Genomic DNA, 18,370 nt, shown 5'->3' with positions numbered 1-18,370 from the left:
AACGCTTCCTAACCTCTTATGGACAGGGCTGTTGAGGCTTCCATTCATTAATCCTTAGGCAACAATATTTGAGCCCCTTAGATGCAATTGCAACATATTATTCCTGCTGGTTGCTTGTTATTTTTATCTCGGGTTGTGAGTCAGGCCTGAAGCCAGACCCTGCCTTTTCCTACAACCACCCCATCCCCACCCAATCCTCCAGATACTTTTGAGAAACTCTAATGTCTCATTTGAATTCTAAGGGGATAAATACAATGTTGTACCGTGACTGTATGATTAAGGTCCTTGACTACATCCTGAAGGGCAGGTATTCATGTCTTGCTTGATCTGCCACTGAAAAGCCACTTCCAGGTGACCAAGGTACAAAATGGGTGCCCAATCCCTTGGACTGCGACTGTCAAAAGCACGTGGCTGTGACGCTGCCCATTCCCTTGTGTCCCTTGCTGTAAAACTGAAAAAATGGTTATTAGTTGTGCTTGGAGACGTCTGTTCATGTCCATTCCAATGAAGGTGTGTGCTCTCCCCAAGCACCGCAGCTGGAAAGTTTTTTCTCCTCAGTGGTATCCATTGCGTTGGCTCTGGTGCCCTCTGGAGTCACACTCTCATAGAGCGAGTATAAAGGGCCCTGCAAGCACTCGAAGAAGAACAGGTTCAGGGGGCATTGTCACCCTGAGCTGGGGTTTTTCCAGTGGATAATGGCATTGGAGAATAGAAGGGTTGAAAGCTCAGAGGTATTCATTCATTCATTCCTTTCCCATTAGAGGATGGGATTTTTGTACTCAGCAAATAATGTTCTTGTACCAGTAGCAAATGTCAAACGCTTATCATGGGCCAGGGAGTGGTGAGCACTTGGAACAAGTCAGCGGAAAGGGCAGAAGCTCCATTTAAAGGCTAAGCCAGCTCATAGCAAATGTCAGCACTCGGCTGGGGGAGAAGGGCCCAGCCACTGGGAGAACCATGTTCACACACAGCAACGGAATCAAAAAGCCCTACGGCATTCTTAGAGCCTGCAGAAGTTTTCCAGAGAGCAAATCTAGCTTTGAAATGGACCTTGCCATGCTAGCAGGAAATGCCCTTTGCTCTTAGGGTGCAGTAGGGTCCCTTGCAGTGGGATAGCAGGGACATGGGACTGTACTACAGGAGGTGTGTGGAACTGAGCGGGCTGAAGGGCCTATGTGGCAGATAAATTATTTAAACAATGACATGAGAAAGTCACTATCACTGCAGCTCCCATGCAAAGACCTCCAAGTGCTTTGCAGGCATCAACCTCCTTGGGTGGTCAAGGCTGTAGTGGTGGTATGCCCATTAACACCAGCTGAGGAGCTAATCAGGACACCCAGCGGAGAAACCAGTTGAATCTTTAGGAACTCTCCTGATTTGGTTCAAAGTATTTGGAGAGGTCACTTCTTCCAAACTCACTTGGAGCTGGAGCCACTTGGACAATCTCTTCCTTGTGGCTTCAGGACTTCAGCTTCTTCCTGGCATGTGCCAGGGTCAGTATTGCTCAACCTTTCTTTAAGCTTGTCACATCTATGGTAGCACTGGCCATTTGTGCTACCTAGTATGCTGGGCGGCGAGGGGGAGGAGGTTGGAGAATGAGGTTTTCAAACCTGCTGAAGGCATCTAGACACCAGTTCCCTTAGGGGGCGTTGAACAGCTCAGCCTGAATAGCCAAAGCTGGGTGCATATGCTGCCTAGACTCAGAAGTCATGTCTACACTGGATCTGGAGGGGAACTTTCCACCACAGGTCACTATCCTCGCTCTAGTGCTGACTAAGCTAGCACTAAAAACAGCAGCATTGCCATGGCACTGGGAGGGGTTAGCCACTCTGAGTACATCCCTAAGGTCTCAGCCGGGCTTGTGTATGGGGCATCTGGCCGCTCACACCATCCTGTCTACATGGCTCTTTGGAAATGGCCCCTTCAGCACGAGTGTAGACATACCCTTAGGTGAACGAAGATTGCAGCATAAAGCAGTGGAAAGTCAACCCAGCTGAACAATTAAATGAAAAAAAATCCCTGAAAAATTTTGTCTTGTGGGGGTCAAAACTGATGCTAATTTTTTTAATCTGATTTTTTTTTTATTAAAAGACACAAGATAGATGAAGTAATATCTTTCATTAGACAAAGGTCTGCTGGGGAGAGAGAGACAAGCCTTCCAGCTCCTCAGAGCTCTTCTTCTGGCCCAGCCCTCAAGAAGAGCTCAGAGTACAAAAACTTCTCATTCACCAGCAGACATTGGCCCACTAAATTGGTCCTCACTCACCTTGTCTCTCTCTCATATCCTGGGACCAGCAGGGCTCCAATGACTCCGCAAACAACAATGGAAGTGAGCCACTTTATTTTAATCAAAAATGTTCTTGAAAGAGTTTGTTGCAGCATTTTGACTAGCAAAAAGCAGCCCCACTCACGCACCCAAACATGGGCTCGGGGAACAAACCATTTCCAGTGATTCTGAAAAATGTTTATTATAAAAAAGGCAACTACAAAAATGTCACAAACATATTGCTAAAGCTGATGGCTTTTCATTGAAAAACAAATTTTGTCAAAAGGCTTTTTTTTTTTTTTTTTTTTACACAAAAATAATACAAAAAAATACACCTTTTGACAAGCTCAGGTGGAAAGGACTTTAGCCCAGACATGCAGTATGGTGTCAGCTTTGCCCTCCTGCTCCGTTGTCACATGGTATTAAGCTGATAGGGTCAAAGTGAGTCTGGCACATTGGCTAGCGCACAAGGACCATGCCTGCCTTGCTCTGGGCTCTGGTATGACAGAGGTCCTTGCATTCAGGCGCCGCAGGCACCTCTGTGCAAAGGCAGAACAGCAGTGCCCCGTTTGTCTCCTTCCACAACCAAGAAAAAGTCAGACTAAGGAGACCAACCATGGCCCAGGCTTTAAGGCTTAACACTGAGGCTGTCCCCCAGGAGGAACTGTGTCTACACGGGCATGTCCACACTGCAAGTGGAAGTGTGATTGCAGCTCAGGTAGCCATGCCTCAGCTACCTTTAAGCTACCTAGTTTGGGCACCAATGGCAGTGAAGCTGCAGGCTACATCTCCAGGTTCCCCTGCACCCATACATGCAGGTGGCTAGCCTGTGCTGCTGCGGCTTCACTGCTACTGGTACGTGAGGTAGCCAGATCAAAGCTAGCTTGGGTATGTCTACATGTACTGCAATCACCCCTTCAGGTGCAGTGTAGACATACCTCAGTAGCTCGCTCCGGGGTTGAATGGCTCACTTCCCTATTCAGGGCTCTGCCACGTTTTAGCCCATGATGTTTTCGTACATTGCCTGGACTGTTAACACTCAAAGTGGAACTCAGAGTTAGTTGTTTCTAAAATATTAGACACGCTTTCCTTGGAAAGAGGGTGCCACTTGTGGAGAAATACTGAGACCAGAATTCCATATGGGGAACATCATGGCTAAGGTTTGTCAGGAAGCACTCCACACCAAGCACCTAAAGTGTGATTCACCATTACCCTCTGCCATGCATTAGTAAGGGGATGCCACTGAGCTAAAGCAAACATAGGCTGAACACCAGGCAGTGTTTTCTAATCGTGGCAGAGCCCCATTAGTTTCCCAAGAGACATGGTGAAAGCTCCATCTCTGGGGTCACATGAAACCAGGCTGCAAAAACCCAGGAGACTACATGGGAGAGAAGTCTCCAGCAGTGGTCAGGGTGGGGAAGATGAAGTAGATGCACTAATAAGTCCATTCCTTCTCTAGCTTCTGTGACAGCATCTCTTTGCAACCGACCGACGTTCTGTGGGGACAGGGTGACATGTCATGGCAAAGAGTGAGAGCAGCAATTAATTGCTCTTGGAAAAGTCTCGTCTTTGTACCTGTCCTCCTTTTACATTCATGATCCTAGCTACCTGTAGCTGTGGCAGACCAAGTCAGGAGCTTTTCCAGGAGCCGTGTCTCTTACAGCACTGTGATGCTGAGGAAGAACGACTGTTGGAAGGCAACTCAGCAGAATCTGACATCTTTGCTCAGGGCTTGTCTAGAGACGGTGCAACAAGTAGGTCAGTTACAAGGTGCACTGACAGAGCTGCGTGGAGGCCTAGGACCGGGTTAGTATGCAAAATACAGACTGATGCAAAGGACTGACATGCTATCACTAGGTGGAGCCACAAGAGGCCTGAACAAAGAGACACCAGTAGGTGGATTCAGTGGAGATGGCTTCTTTCAGCACTGTTTTGTCAGAAAGTTGTGTTAATGAATAAGAAAGCTTAAGGGGAGGCAATGTTGCCTAGTGGACAGAGCATTTGGTTGAAACTCAGGCAACTTGGGTTGTATTCCCAGCTCTGCCACTGAACTGCTGGGTGACCTTGGGTAAGTCATGATACTGCCCTGTGCCTCAGTTTCCCCATCAGTAATATAGGCCTAATGATACTGACCTCCTTTGTGAATCATTCTGAGATCTATGGATGCCCCAGCTCTGTGGTATGACAGTGTTGCAGGTCAGGATTGAGGTGCATTGGCAGAGCTGGGTTTGGGGTGAATGTGAGTTGATTAATACACAGCCCTTCAAATTGACTTTCCAACTAGCTTCCGCTTTGTGTCATGCAAATACCAGACATGTTCAGCAGTTTGGTTTTGCTTGCAAGAAATACACCAGTGTTTGCAACAAAAGAAACTATTTATTTGGAATATGCATTACCAGTACAAATCAGGAGACTGTAAAACCTACACCTTGTTAGTAACATTATAGAACATAAAAGTTTCAGTTGGGGTCAAAAAGACATAGGCCTTTGTCTTTACAGAAGCAGAAAAGCTTAAAGTTTCAAAACCAAGTCACAGCAGAGTCTTTTTAGGTTTTATAATCGGAATCCATTAGGAAAAAAAAAAAAGGCAAAGCAAAGCAAAGCAAAAGCAATTCAGAACAACTGGAACATCTTTACAAGAAGAAAAGGGTTTGCAATGAGAAATTTTTTTCAAAAACCCTGCAATGTCTGATTTATATTTTAATAATTATAACACTACCGTGAGTGTGAAAGCTAAAGTATTCTAGGAAGCTTCAAGATAAAAAGCAAAATCAACTAGTGATGTGAAAAGTTGAGGGGTTTTTTTTAGACCTCTTTAAAGGAAAAAAAAAGTTAAAATTAATGGTTTTATAAACCTCTTTCCTTGAACTGGGACCTTTAACTGTATCATTTTCAGGAGGTAACTGGTGTTTTATTTTCCTTTATCATGCTAACTACATCTGCCTTCCAAATACAGCCCTCTGGTTCTACAGACACTTATACATGTGCTTAACTTTCTGCATGGGAGGTGGCCCATGAAAACAGTCGCCTCCTCCTGATGCGTGTAAATTTAAGCATATGTGTAAGTGGTCACAGGATCGGAGGCCACAGACCCAGATCTTACTCATCTCCAAACTTCCTGTCCAGTTCATGCACTGGTGAAAGCGTGTTCTACCTTAGCGCCTGATCCAAAGCCCACTTGAGGTATGTGGAATTCTTTTCCTAAAACAGTCATACTGGTCCAGACCCATGATCTGTATAATCCAGTATCCTGTCTCCAACAGTGGCAAGCAAGGGATGCTTCTGAGGAAGGTGCAAGAAACTCCACAACAGGCAGATGTGGGGTGACCTCCCTCCCTCCCTCCGGCCCATGAAGGGCTCATCCTGAGCCCTAATAGGTTGCTTTAATCCCTGAAACGTGAGTTTTTTCTCTCCCTTTCAATACTCTTTATTAGCATTGTAACTCTAGATATCCTTGTTATCCATATAAATCTTCAACTTCTTTTTGAATCTTGCTATATTCTTGGCCTCGGTGACATCGTGTGGCAATGAGTTCCACAGTCTAATTACACACTGTGTGAAAAAGTATTTCCATTGACGTCAGCAGGCTTTGGATGAGGCCTTAACTGAGTTTAGATCAGCCAACGAGGAAACGGGGAAGCTTCTCAATACACAAAAGAGGGAAAAAAAAACCCTCCACACCAATTCTAACAAGGTGATCAGAATAGGAGGATCCATTTATTCAAAATATTGATGTAGTACATGGTAATGGCCAAAGTTCTGGAGTGATATTTTTGTAAACATCGTGTTTTGGGCGAGTGCTTTTAGACCTGATCTGAAGTTCACTGGAGTCTTTCATTGGCTTTAATGAGGTTTGATCAAGCCCTAGGAGAAGCAGCAAGATTTTGCTGGGATCAATCATGAAAAGGAAAGCAAAACCCTATCATTTGACAGAGCTCAGAATTATAGACAGAAACTGCCAGCTGTGCTGTGAAAGGCTGGGTCTGCTACAATTTGAAAGGGTTGAGCTCAGAGACTAAGTCTTCCATTTCACAGGGGCCCTGATTCAGGAAAGCATTTAAGTATGAAGTCCATCACTATTCAGCAAAGCAGTTCAGCCTGGGATTTTCAACAGCACCTAAGGCAGAGATGCAACAGGATCTGGGTGCTGAACAACCTTAAATTCCTTTGAAACATCCTTACGTTTAGCAAGTGCTTAACTTTCACCCTGTGCTCAGTTGACCGTAACTGCACGTAAGCACATGCTGAAAAGCTTTGCTAAGTAGGTGTGGTTTGGGGTCCATAGCTAAATCTTGCCCCTGCAAGTGCTCATCCCTTTGCTGAAGCACTCGGCACCTAGCAGGATGAGTGTCTTGGCCCACACCATGGCACTTAGGCCCAGCTCTACAAAGGTATTTAGGCTCATAACATCCACTGAACTTGAGCGAGCCCAAGATCGGCAATGTTTGAATTTTTAGGAAGGGGGAACAGGGTGAAGTCCTTTCACAGCAGATCCAATTCCACAAGAAAAATCAAACAAAAAAAAATGGATCTTTGCCAATTAAGCTTTTCACATCACCTTGAATATACATCAAAAGTGGAGGAAGGGAAGTTTACAAGGCCTTAGTCCTGGACAATTTAAAAATAATAATAATCATCATCATCATAATTGCCCCCGAAAGGAAAAAAAAAAGGAACGCAAAACAAAAAGAAAATGTAATTAACTGGGTCTCAATGTTAATAAACATAAAGTGTTAGAATGTACCTATTATGCTCACTATTCCAACCATTTTTTTTTTAAGTTTTACAAAATGAATTACTGTCACTTTTTAAACATTGTGTAAGAGGAAATGAGTGTGCACAACTCTACAGTTTTCTAGCATTCTTGAACTAATTCACAAATGCGAGAAAAATTAAAAACAAAATAAAATTAAAAAAAACATGGAAAAAAACCAAACCAAAAGAGAAGATGAATGTAGGTAGTTTGGTGTTATAAACTATACAGGAATGAAGCGCTTTTTGCCACAGAAAGAACTGGAGTGGAAATTCTTCCCCGTTCACTTTTGCGTGCGATGAGGGTCATTTTTAATTTTTTTTTTTTTTTTTTATTATAAACACTATTAAATTCAGACTGCTTTTTTGGTTTTTTTCCTTTATCTGAATATACAAGAACATTCATTATCAAATGTTCATTATCATCAATGCTACAAAGAACAAGACACAAATCGCAAGAAACAATGGAAAATGTTAATAAAGCTGAAAGAATCGTCAAGGTTTTTTTTTTATTTTTATTTTTTTAATTTTTTTTTAAATTTTCTGCAGGTTTTTTTTTTTTTTTTAATTTTTATTCCATTTTGTTTTTTTTTGTTTTTTTGGTATCGAAGTTAGGATTTTCTGGGCAGAAAAAAAGAAAAAAAATTCAAAGTTTGTGAGAAAAAGGCAACCGACCAGTCAGTCACAACAACAAATGTAAAAGGAATGAACAAGGAAACCGAAAAATGTGACGCATTAAATACCATAAAGGAGTCGATGTCGTGCCGTGGGGAATGGGAGAAGGAGAGGGAGGATAAATGCAGCTTCAGCTAACCACTTCTGAGGACTGGTCCCTGCTGCACTGAAGGTGAATGGCGCAATTCGATTCTCAAGCAGAGCAGGGATTGCCACGGGTAGGCTGCTTTATGTTGACATGGCTTTAAATCTGTTTCTCAAATGATTCATTTTCAAGAGGTACCATCACAGCTGGCTCTGCAGACAGCCCTTGCACCTACATGGAGGCCTCTTCATTTCACTGAGGCACCATGCAGGCAATGGGGTGTGTGTGGGGGGAGTCCATCTGTCTACAGCCAGTCACAGGATCTGGACCACAGACTCCACTCCAGCAAAGCACTTAAGCACATGCTGAACTGTAAGCCCATAAGCACTCCCATTTGTCAACTGAAATCACTGACTTCAACAGGACTGCTCACATGCTTCAAGTTAAGCATGCACTTAAGTTCTTGGCTAGACCAAGGCCTTAGGCTGTGATATAGCCAAGATGCCATACTGGGAGAACATCTGGGGGGCGATTTGGTGTTTGTGTGTATCACCTAGCTACGAGGCGAGAGAGAATACGTGATGATGGGATGCAGTATAAAAGCTTTATAGACACAGGCATGGGATGGGACGCGTTGTCCCAGTCAGTCCAAGGATAGCATGCTGCCCCATCATGTGTCCTATACATGCTGGGTAGAGATGGCCTAGACAATTTTTCAACGCTTAGGACCGAATGGGGCAATTACTCCCACTAGTGAGTAGTTACAACCATGAAAAACAATGAACTACAGTGCAGGGACTACTTGTGGGAGAACTGCTTACCATTGTGGGTAAAGTATGTGTGAGGGGGAGCTTACATGTTGGACCTTAATTGGGACTATTTTTTGTATCCCTCCACCTCTAACCATGGGTGTCTTAGCACCACAGCTGACTGGAAAATTGTAGGGAGACAGTGAGAGAATTTGTTGGTCATTTTTTGTCCAAGTTTCTAAAAAGCTTTGAATCCAACTGTACAAGACTCGGGGGGTGGGAGGGAGATCTAAGTACCTACATTTTAGAAACCTACACAATCCAGCCAAATTAGTTCATCTATTTAAAAAATAGGCCCAAACGTCAAAACCAATACCTTGGAGCCTCCCAGGGTTATCAGTAAGTGTTGTACATCCTGTTGGTAAGTTGGGACCTTCCCATTTCAACAGAATCATGCTCCCAATTCTAGCTTTTGCAGGGGCTCAGCATTTCAAGGCCATAAACTCTTGTGGGACTGTTTATTGACCATGTCTGGCCTCAAATCAATCTACATTTTTTTCAGTGGAGGGATGGCTATTTTTCTGGCAGAGCTTTGATTTCAAATGGTGGCTACTTGAAGCAGCTCAATAACTGCACTACACTAATACCAGAATTGGTAGGGAAAAAAGCCAGTGGAGGTCAGTGGCAGAGTGCAGGTGATATGCTCAGAGGTGCATGGATAGATACGGATGATCACATGGCTCTGCAATTTAGCATATTAGCCATTTATGCATAGTTAACCCCCACACAGTGATCTTCTTAAGACTTAGATTTTTGAGACACTCTCACACCTGCCTATCTTGTTGCTTCTGAGCAGACCCATTTTGATCAATGGGACTACTGCATGTACGTGTTTTCAGGCTCAGGGCTGCAGTTCGTAAAAGAGAAGATGAGGCATATTTTCATACCATCCCACCCATTAAAGGCAACAATTCCCCCCCATTGCACAAGCAGCACTTTAAATGCAGGCTGCCCTCCTGCCCAGATGGGCTTGCTGCCGGAGCTGCCCTGCTCTATGTTCATCCATTTGAAATACCACCCTCACATCAGAGAGGCCTCCAGCTGAAGACAAAGATCAATCTATTTTAACTCTGTCACAAAAGTTACTGTTGGCTGCATCCTTCCCTCCTTATCTCATTTTGTTTTGTTAGTGTGCAATGGAACGTTCCACCAGGAATAAACCCTGCCTCCTTCTTGGCCAATCAGGAGCCCCTCTTCCCTACAGCTGACCAAGAGCTGCAGGAGAACCAACACTGGGCGCAAACCCTCCTGCTACAAATGCTGAAAGATCCTGGGTGCCGATTGGCTGGGTGGAATGTTACATGATTTATTTTAGTACTTATCAGGTCACATCTTAGATTCACAAAAAGGTGCAGGACTGAAACTGACACTTAATTTGAAAGAAATCCCCAAACTAGAAAATTATTTAGTTTATGGGGCATTTTCCCACCTGACAAAAACAGACCTGGTTTATTAAAAGCTACTGAAAGTATCCAGTCCATTCAACTTATGTATTGGCTGTGTGCATCCATCTCTCCCCTCACCCTTCAGTCTTCACTGCTCATCTGTTGGCTATAAGGAACATTTATGCCTGCTAAATCACAGGATGCTATCTGAACACCTTTTAAGGACTAACTTGTACCAATGGGTACATGAGCCTGTTTCTCACTGTAACTGCAGAAGGGGCACCCCAGGCCCATCCAGCCCCCCAGCAGGTAGGCATGCACACCTCCTCAGAACACAACATTGGCCAGGCCTGGCTTGCTTTTCAGTGCAATGCTCTCGGTGCCAACAAGAAAAGACACTACAGACATAAGTGTCGTGCAAATCAGCCCCATTCCCATCAATCGCTCATCAGTGTTTCTGCAGCGCTTTGATTGGGTAAAACTATCTGAGTGCTAAGTGTTAGCATTACAGATGCCCATAGTTTCTCACTCGCTGCTCTCTGCTGTTTCCTTCCTAGAAGTACCATGATGCAAAGAATATTGGATATTTTTGGTTCTTTGCACATGTGTGTTTGCTGCAGAGCTGAATGGCTGGTGTTTGGGGTCTGAGGCAAAGCATGGTGGTAGAGGGAAGGGTTAGCGTTTGCTGTTTACACTTGTTTGCAAGCACAGTGTCCTGGTACCTTTTGAAAGCAAGGAGAGCCTCAGCAGAGGAGTTTTGCTCCCTTTTCCTACACGCCTGGCAGCACTGGGAATGCATTTATCCACCCTGTCACTGGAAATGCTCCGGGAGTGACTCACTGAGGTTTTGGGATCGCTTCAGAACAGGAAAGCGTCCTGTTAGCTCTGTCCCCAGAACCAGAAGAGTGGTGAAGCAGCAGCAGAAGAGAGAGCGGATGTGAATTATTCCTGCTAAGAGGTAGTGTGAGCGCAAGAGAAGCTGAAGGAAGTGGGTTGCCTGTTAGCAAAGGAGTGAGGTAAATTTTGGCTCCTCAAAACACCAGCATGGAAATGGACAGATGCTTTTGTTGTTGTTGTTGTTTTTTTCCCCCTCTTTAAATTCTTCTAACTGTTGAAAATATCCTTCAAGGAGAAGGTTGGGGAGGGAGTGGTGGCGAGGATGACTTCTGCCCAGAAGAGAAAGGGAAAAGAGTATAAAGAAGTGTCCAGATTGGCTGAAAAAAGCATCCCGACGAAGAGAAGAGAAGGCGACTCTTGTTGTGTTTAGCTGATTGGTTCCACCTCCAGTCTGACTGCTTCAGTGTCAGGAGAGCACCCTTCCCTCCCACCCCCGGCCCTGAGTGGGGCTGGGGTCAGCCAGGGATGCGATTTGCTGGGAGATCAGTTGGAGGTATCAGAGTGGACGCTGCCAGGGCCTTCTGTAGGGGAGGTCACTGATGAGGGGGTAGTAGCATCTTGCCAACCTCCATTAGCCTGAGGGAAACAAAGAGCTCAGTCAATTGCTTTATATCAACAGGACGGCCAAACCCAACATTCCCTTCTCCTCTGCCCCTGGCTGGCTCCTACCATGCTCCAGCCACTTCACACATTTTGTTGTTGCCAAGCTGCTCCATATTACTGGAGACAGAGAGCCCGGCTCATCTTCGGACACCTCAGTACCTTTAAAAATCTGGCCTTGAGCCCCTTGGTACCTCAGTCCTGCCCCTGGGGACAACCTGCCCTGAACGCCACCTCCCAGGCAGACTCCATCCCCACCATTGGCTTTGCTGACTGGAGGCTGCTTCCACTTGCTCATATTTGCTCAGAACAGCCCCTCCAAGCACAGCCACAGACTTACCCCTCCGCCCTGTGCAGCACCTGAGGAGAGAGCAGACTTTGAATGACTGCGTGCCACAACCTCGTGCTGCACGGGGCCAGAGGATGGTGATACCCCCAAATTAGGGCTGGTCAACATTTGTCTGTCAAAGTCAGAAAACTGAGGTTTCGACTAAACCACCATTTTAATGGAAAGCACTTCCCTCGACATTTGTGGTCAAAACCCCGAAAATGTTCAGTCCAAACACAAACATTGTCAAATTTTGGGTGAAAAGTTGAAACTTTCCAACCCAAACATTTTGGGCGTGTCTATGCTGGCAAAACTTGGACATCTGGCCCATTGCAGCTCAAAGCAGGGCGAGGCACTGTATATCTGCCCTGTTTATACTAGTATGATTATTTGTATTAGTCTAGTGTCTAGAAACTCCAATCCTGGAGCCCTTTGTGCTAGGCATTGTGTACACAAACCTCCCCCCACACCATAAACACAGGAGCAGCACCCAGTGCTGATGTGGGTCGGACGCCTACAGGTATAGACACACTTTTTGTGACTGGCTGGCCATCCAAGCAAATAGCCTTCAACTAGGAGACGGGCTTTGTCTCTCCTCTGTACCTGAAAGACACCAGCACATCCCATTGGATGCAGAATCTGATGGGATGGGGTTTGCCAGAGGTGGAGTGCCCTGAGCCATTGCTCCACCTCCCCCTTTTCTGGCTCGGCTCATTTCATCACTACCCGCCCGACGGATTGTCCTTTCTTTTGTGTGGGGTGCAAAGTTGCCACATACTGCGTGATTTTTCCTATGTAGGAGACATTTTTCAGCCATCAAGTGCCACAGTAAAACTGTCCCTTCATGCATGTGTCCTTGGGTGTGAAATAAAGCCATGCACTGAGTTTAAGCTGACGTGGCTTGGAGTGACTCATCGAGCTGGCAGATTCAAGCTGAACTCTAAGGAGGGCTCCAGAAAGCTGGGAGTCAAAGAGCAGCGTGTTTCAGGAAGCATGAGATGCTTGCAAGTCTGGGGAGGCAGCAGCTCTCTCTAGGGACTGTTGAGCTGGCCCTTTTCACTTGCGTGAAATTTGCTTTCAAGTTTTTATCATGGTTGCAACATCATCTAGATGCCATGTTAGGATACAGGGGTAAGAGGCCAGATTAAATTCCTGGTTCTGTTAATAAATAGCCTGCTGGCTCCATGGGATACACATGCAAGGTGATACCTGGAATAGACAGAGGTACCCTCTGAACATGTAAAGAACCCCCCCCCCCAGCATTCTGACGTCATTTTGGGGCAGGCACGTCTGCACAGACGTGCGCTTTCCATTGGGGAGTGAGGGGAGATGCCGGGCACCACCAAGCAGGATCAATATAGTCTTGAAATTACATGCAAATTACATTTTAAGATCGGGTAGACAAACACCTGTCGGATGGTCTAGATAATACTTAGTCCTGCAGTAGACTGGACTAGAAGACCTCTCGGGATCTCTTCCAGGCCTTATGATTCTATGCTGGCTCACCAGTCATACTGAAAGACTGTCCCACATGGAGGGGCTAGCGGGTCAGGAATGAAATATGGATCTCTTCAATGGTACCGCCTTGATCACCAGTTAAATACCACTGAGGTGGGCAGTGACTAAAAGCTTTCACTCTCTGATGGAGCTTTGACATCTTTGAGGTTTCGATGCCCACCATCCAGTTTCTAATGGTCAAGTGTCCATGTCAGAAAACCCAGCACCACCATCGAGGGTCTAACGTGCTTCTCCCCAACACCTTACAGAACCAGGTATCCCCACAACAGAAAACATGTCACGCTTCACAAGGTGAGGGTCTCATGGACCCACACAGAAACTCTCCTTGCGCTGCGGACAGCGAGTCACAACCCCAACTCTCACACCACCTCTCCCTGGGCAGCCTTGGGCTCACCGGGTCAGTTGTGAAAGGGGGATAATGAACCCTGCCTGCCTTACAGGGATATTGGGGGAGGGGGGGGGATCAGCTAATGCTTTGAAAGATGAAAAGCACCATACTGCTAAGAGTTTTTGACTAGCACTGACCAGCCCCCAGCTAATGGTTTCAGCTCAGAAACCAGAAACTCAAGAAAGGCCATGGAAACAGGGCTCCCCTCTTGCCCACCGGAGTGGCCCTTCCAGTTGAGGCATGCTGGCATGGCCACGTGGAGAGAACCTGCCCGCACTTGTCCTCTTCTGGGGTTAACCAGAGGACTCGGCCTGTCTGGCCCCTACTGCCAATACCAAATAGCCTAAACTGCTATAATGGAGACCTCCTCCTGGGCTGATGCTCCGCCATGCCAGGACAAAGAGACAGAGAGAGCTAGGATGGCAGAAGGGGGGAGCAGCATGACCGGAGGAGCTGTGTGCACATCGTATACGGTAACTTCCACGTCCCCTGTGGGAGTAACGATGGAAGTCCTCTCTGGCTGGATGTGAGGCTGAGTCTTGCTAATAGGCAGCAGGTATGAAAGCAGGGAAATCTGGGAGGAGATGGGGCCCTGACAGAGGGGCTGAGAACCCCTTGGGGAGGAAGAGTATTATAGATATGAAATTGCTCAGGTCTCTTGTGCCATTCAAAGGCCGGTGGGGTTGTGATCTCTTCGGTAAGCACACTCTCAGCAGTAAGTGCCCCCAATCCAGGCTGGCCTAGGGGGCCTCAGGAAATCCCTTTCCATGCAGGAACCAACCCCTGAAAAGGGGCCCCCATGGCTGAACTGGTCCCAGGATCCCAGCCAAACTCTGGCTGGGCCGCAGGACGTGAGCTGTGTCTGATGCTGCACAATTTGGGATGCTGGCCGACCTTCCTTATTGCCACATCAACACCCAAGGTAATCCCCCACCTGGCTTTCCTGTGGGTTATTAAGTAGAATAAAAACCACTAACAAGCCACCTCTGAGCGCTCGTTTGTCTTAAAGTGCAATTACCGTCTGGGAAAGGACCCTGTGCAATGACATATTGGGTTTCAGGATTCATTCCTTCTCAGTGACTCCGCAACAAATTCACCGTGTTGGCGAGCAGGAAAACTCCATTGTTCTTTGGGCTGGAACCACAAGCACCACAGTCTCTCTTCCTTCCATCAGCAGCCCCAGGGATGTCACCATCACAGGTTGGCCCACAATCCTGCTGGCTGTCTGCAAAGCAGAGTGAGGCTCTGCCAACTGTAGCCCAGGCTGTGGAGTGTGTGTGTCTTAGGGAGATGATGGATAAAGATGTGGTGCTTTTCTAGCCACAGCCACATCATTAGAGTGAGGAAGAGGGACAAGCTCTCTCCAGCACACTACAGGAGACTATGGCAGGAGGAGAAGGGGAACAGAATGCTACCAGCCATTCCTTGGCTGCCGTCTCTCTCCGCTAGCTGCCTGACCCTTTTGGAGAGAAGCAGATGTGCACACAGCCTCCTTACCTTGCTCTGATATTGATTCGATGCTACTTTAATTAATCCTTCCAAATTCCTGCCAGTGCCCAAGTTGGTGGCAGCCGCTGTCCTGTTTACGATATGCCTGAGCCATCTCTCTCTCGCCTCTCCTCCTCTGCACCTACCTCCGTACTGCTACGCTGATGCAGAGAATACATCACTGCCTGTGACAGCCTGAGCTAGCCTGGTCCTATACGAAAGTCTCATTTGCAGCCCAGAAGTACGATGGGGTGCTCCAAAGCGGCTGATGTCAGCACCAAGCGTGTGTGTCTGCAAACAGGCCAGATGCCATTACCACAGCTACTGTGGGCAAAGGTGGGTGGGGTGTGCCTGGATTCCCTGCCTTCATCCCTCCAGCAATGGCATGGCTGGGGAGAAATGATCCCAACAGGAGGAAATGCCCCACAGCCACCAAACGCAGGGGATGCATCAGCAGTGTAGGCTACAGAAAGGAGGGACAAACCCAGCTAGACAAACAGCAGCAACCAAGCTACTCTGTATCAATTGCTACAACAGGCTGTCCGTGAAAGAACAGTTTTGTGCAGAAGCAGAATACACAGACACACACACACTCAGCATACAAAGCCTGTGTGCTCAGACACACTCAGATGGCATACATGTTTGTACATATACTAGAGCCAGATGAAAATTTTCAGCCAAAACTCCCCTGCCCCAAATATGCAGATTCGGAAACATTTTGTGAATTTGTGTTGAATTTGCTGAATTGCTTCAGGCGCATCAAAATTCTCAACAAAGACAAAATTCTGATTTTGATTTTCTAAATGAAACAGCTTGATTTTTGGACTTGAAACAACTTTTTTGTTTCAAATTTTACTTCAGTTTCATTTACAAAAAGGTTAAACTCAGAAAAGAAACAAAATATTTACATGCCACTCCAAACAAAACTTTTCCAAGTTTTTTGGTTCACTGAAAAAATTTCATTTCGGGTCAACCCAAAAGAAATTGTTTTAATTTTATTTTTCAGTTCAAACAAAAAAAAAAATCCCTATTCACACAGCTCTAATAGATACTTCCACACGCATACACAGCCTATGGCAGACATTCACTTTGTGTACACATATGCATGCATGCACAACATAGAGGCCTGTATACAAACACTTGCAGTCACACTACACACACATGTACATTGACACACACACATGTACATTGACACACATACTCAGCTTAAGGCAGCTGCTTATATTCACCCTGTGTACACATTCATATAGAGACTCACCCGCGGTCACATTGTATACGTATACCACACACACACCCACACGCCTCCTCTGCCTGCAGACACCCATCCTCATGCTGTGTACGCACAACACGTACACCTATCAACACAAATTTCCAAGGTCAGATAGTAAGCAGGCACCCGCAGTCACTTTTGTCCTTACACCACACACAGGGACAGACACACATTGCTGATGGCTTCACGGAAGACACAGCATACGCCCTTACACATCTCTGACCATTGCAAGAGGCAGCAATTACCACAGATTATCAGCCCAACAATGGCAGGCTGTGTAAAGAGAGACACTGAGCCAACTCTGCTGCCCGGAGACTGGCATACTCAAGTACACTTAGGACTTGAATAGCAATTTACGTGCCATCACTGAGGCAAAACCACAATGGCTCTTTTGGCAGCCTCTTATTTTGAAGCCTGTTATTTGTTGGCGTTACAAGCTATAATCACAACAGCAACTTTCAAAACCCTTATCTTCCGTGACGCACCAAATCTATTTCAGAGCCGTAATTGCTATGTCACCAGAGAGTTTGCTGCTTAATGCACTCAAATGCCATTTAGTGTTTGCAGGGTTATTACGGCTATCAGAAATGGGAAGCGGAGGGGAGGGGGTGTTCAGAACAGACCTGCCGTTCCTATTGTGCCTAACTATTTTAAAGGGTTTTTTTTTTATTCCATCCACTGATGAAACGAGAGAGAGAGAGAGGAAAAAATCGTTCAGACAACAAATGCGGCACTTGGCTATTTGGCTGGTTGGGAAGCCCCCACTTTACTCGTGACCGGTAATGGCCTTTATTTCTTAGGATGAAGAAAGGGCTCTTGCCCCTGGGAAGCCTCATAGAGAAGCCCAAGAAAATGTTGATTCATTTTAGGTGCTGTGGCCTTTGGCTATAGCCCATTTGGTGAGTTATCACCCAGTTGGCTAGCTGTACCCCCCACCCTGATTGGGAAATGCCGCACCATGATGTGGCTGGTGCCCAGCGACATCAGTGGAAAGATGCCCAATGTCTTCTATGGAAACCAGATCAAGGCACATGGGATCCAGTGTGCTATGGGTGATGTTTCTCCAGAACTCTGAGCCACTAGCACAGGCAAGTTCGGCTCCAAGAAAGCCCATTATAACAGTGCCCATTTCAGTCTCACCTTGCATTTGAAAGGATCTCAAAATGCCTTAGACTAGATGGACGGGGTGCTCCAAAGGGCCCCACACTGGCCGTACTCTGCTCTCATTGACAGCTGCAGTACAAGCCTCACTGGCTTCCCCAGGAGCAGAGTTAGACTATCGCTGACTGCTTCTGGGAATTCCATGGTGCGCGCGCTCACACACCATGGACTTAAGGTTGCTCACTGGGTTTTCTCCCAACAATGCAAACTCTAAAAAGCGAGGAAATCACAAGTTCAGACAACAGTTACAGCCAAAGGAATATCAGTCTCCAAGCACTAGTCTAGGTGACCAGGCCACGTCCCTACCCCATCCTCTACAGCGCACACAACCCCATAATCTGCGTCCAGACTCACCCCCTTCCTGGGCGTTGGCTACAGTGGCAATGTCAATCTCAGCCTAAGCTTCCTCCCTGAGTGTTCCCCTCCAGACCTCATCTATCCTTGCTCTTGCCTCCTTTCTTATTATTACTGCTCACATGCAAAGACACAATCCCCTCCCTGGCGAGCTTACAGTCTAAGGAAGGGGTGGCCAACCTGATCTTGAGAAGGAGCCAGAATGTACCAATGTACATTGCCAAAGAGCCACAGTAATACATCAGCAGCCCCCATCACCCCCTACCCCCCCACCTCCTGCTTGCCGGCAGCCCGACCAATTAGCACCTCCCCCTGCCCACCATGATCAGCTGTTTCGCAGTGTACAGGTGGCTCTGGGATGGAGCAGGGAGGAGCAAGGGTGTAGCAGGCTCAG

At 46.5% G+C, this 18,370-nt stretch overlaps 1 protein-coding gene across 4 annotated transcripts in view; it reads right to left on the bottom strand.

The window, feature by feature from the left end:
* Window positions 1–4,622: 4,622 nt before the first annotated feature.
* The window catches only part of PBX1 (PBX homeobox 1), a 266,955-nt gene continuing 253,207 nt past the window's right edge, over window positions 4,623–18,370 (bottom strand). For 3 of the 4 annotated variants that reach the window (XM_075067947.1, XM_075067944.1, XM_032806115.2), the window contains one exon: window positions 4,623–11,445. Coding sequence is in view for 2 of the 4 variants with exons in the window: in XM_075067944.1 (XP_074924045.1) it covers window positions 11,353–11,445 (93 nt within the window). In the remaining 2 variants the exon portion in view is untranslated. The remainder of the gene's footprint in view (window positions 11,446–18,370) is intronic. The other variant, XM_075067949.1, reaches the window with a different exon arrangement.

This window comes from Chelonoidis abingdonii, chromosome 7 (genome assembly GCF_003597395.2).
Source record: "Chelonoidis abingdonii isolate Lonesome George chromosome 7, CheloAbing_2.0, whole genome shotgun sequence".
Lineage (NCBI taxonomy): Eukaryota > Metazoa > Chordata > Testudines > Testudinidae > Chelonoidis > Chelonoidis abingdonii.
This window is presented reverse-complemented; position numbering and strand designations above follow the sequence as displayed.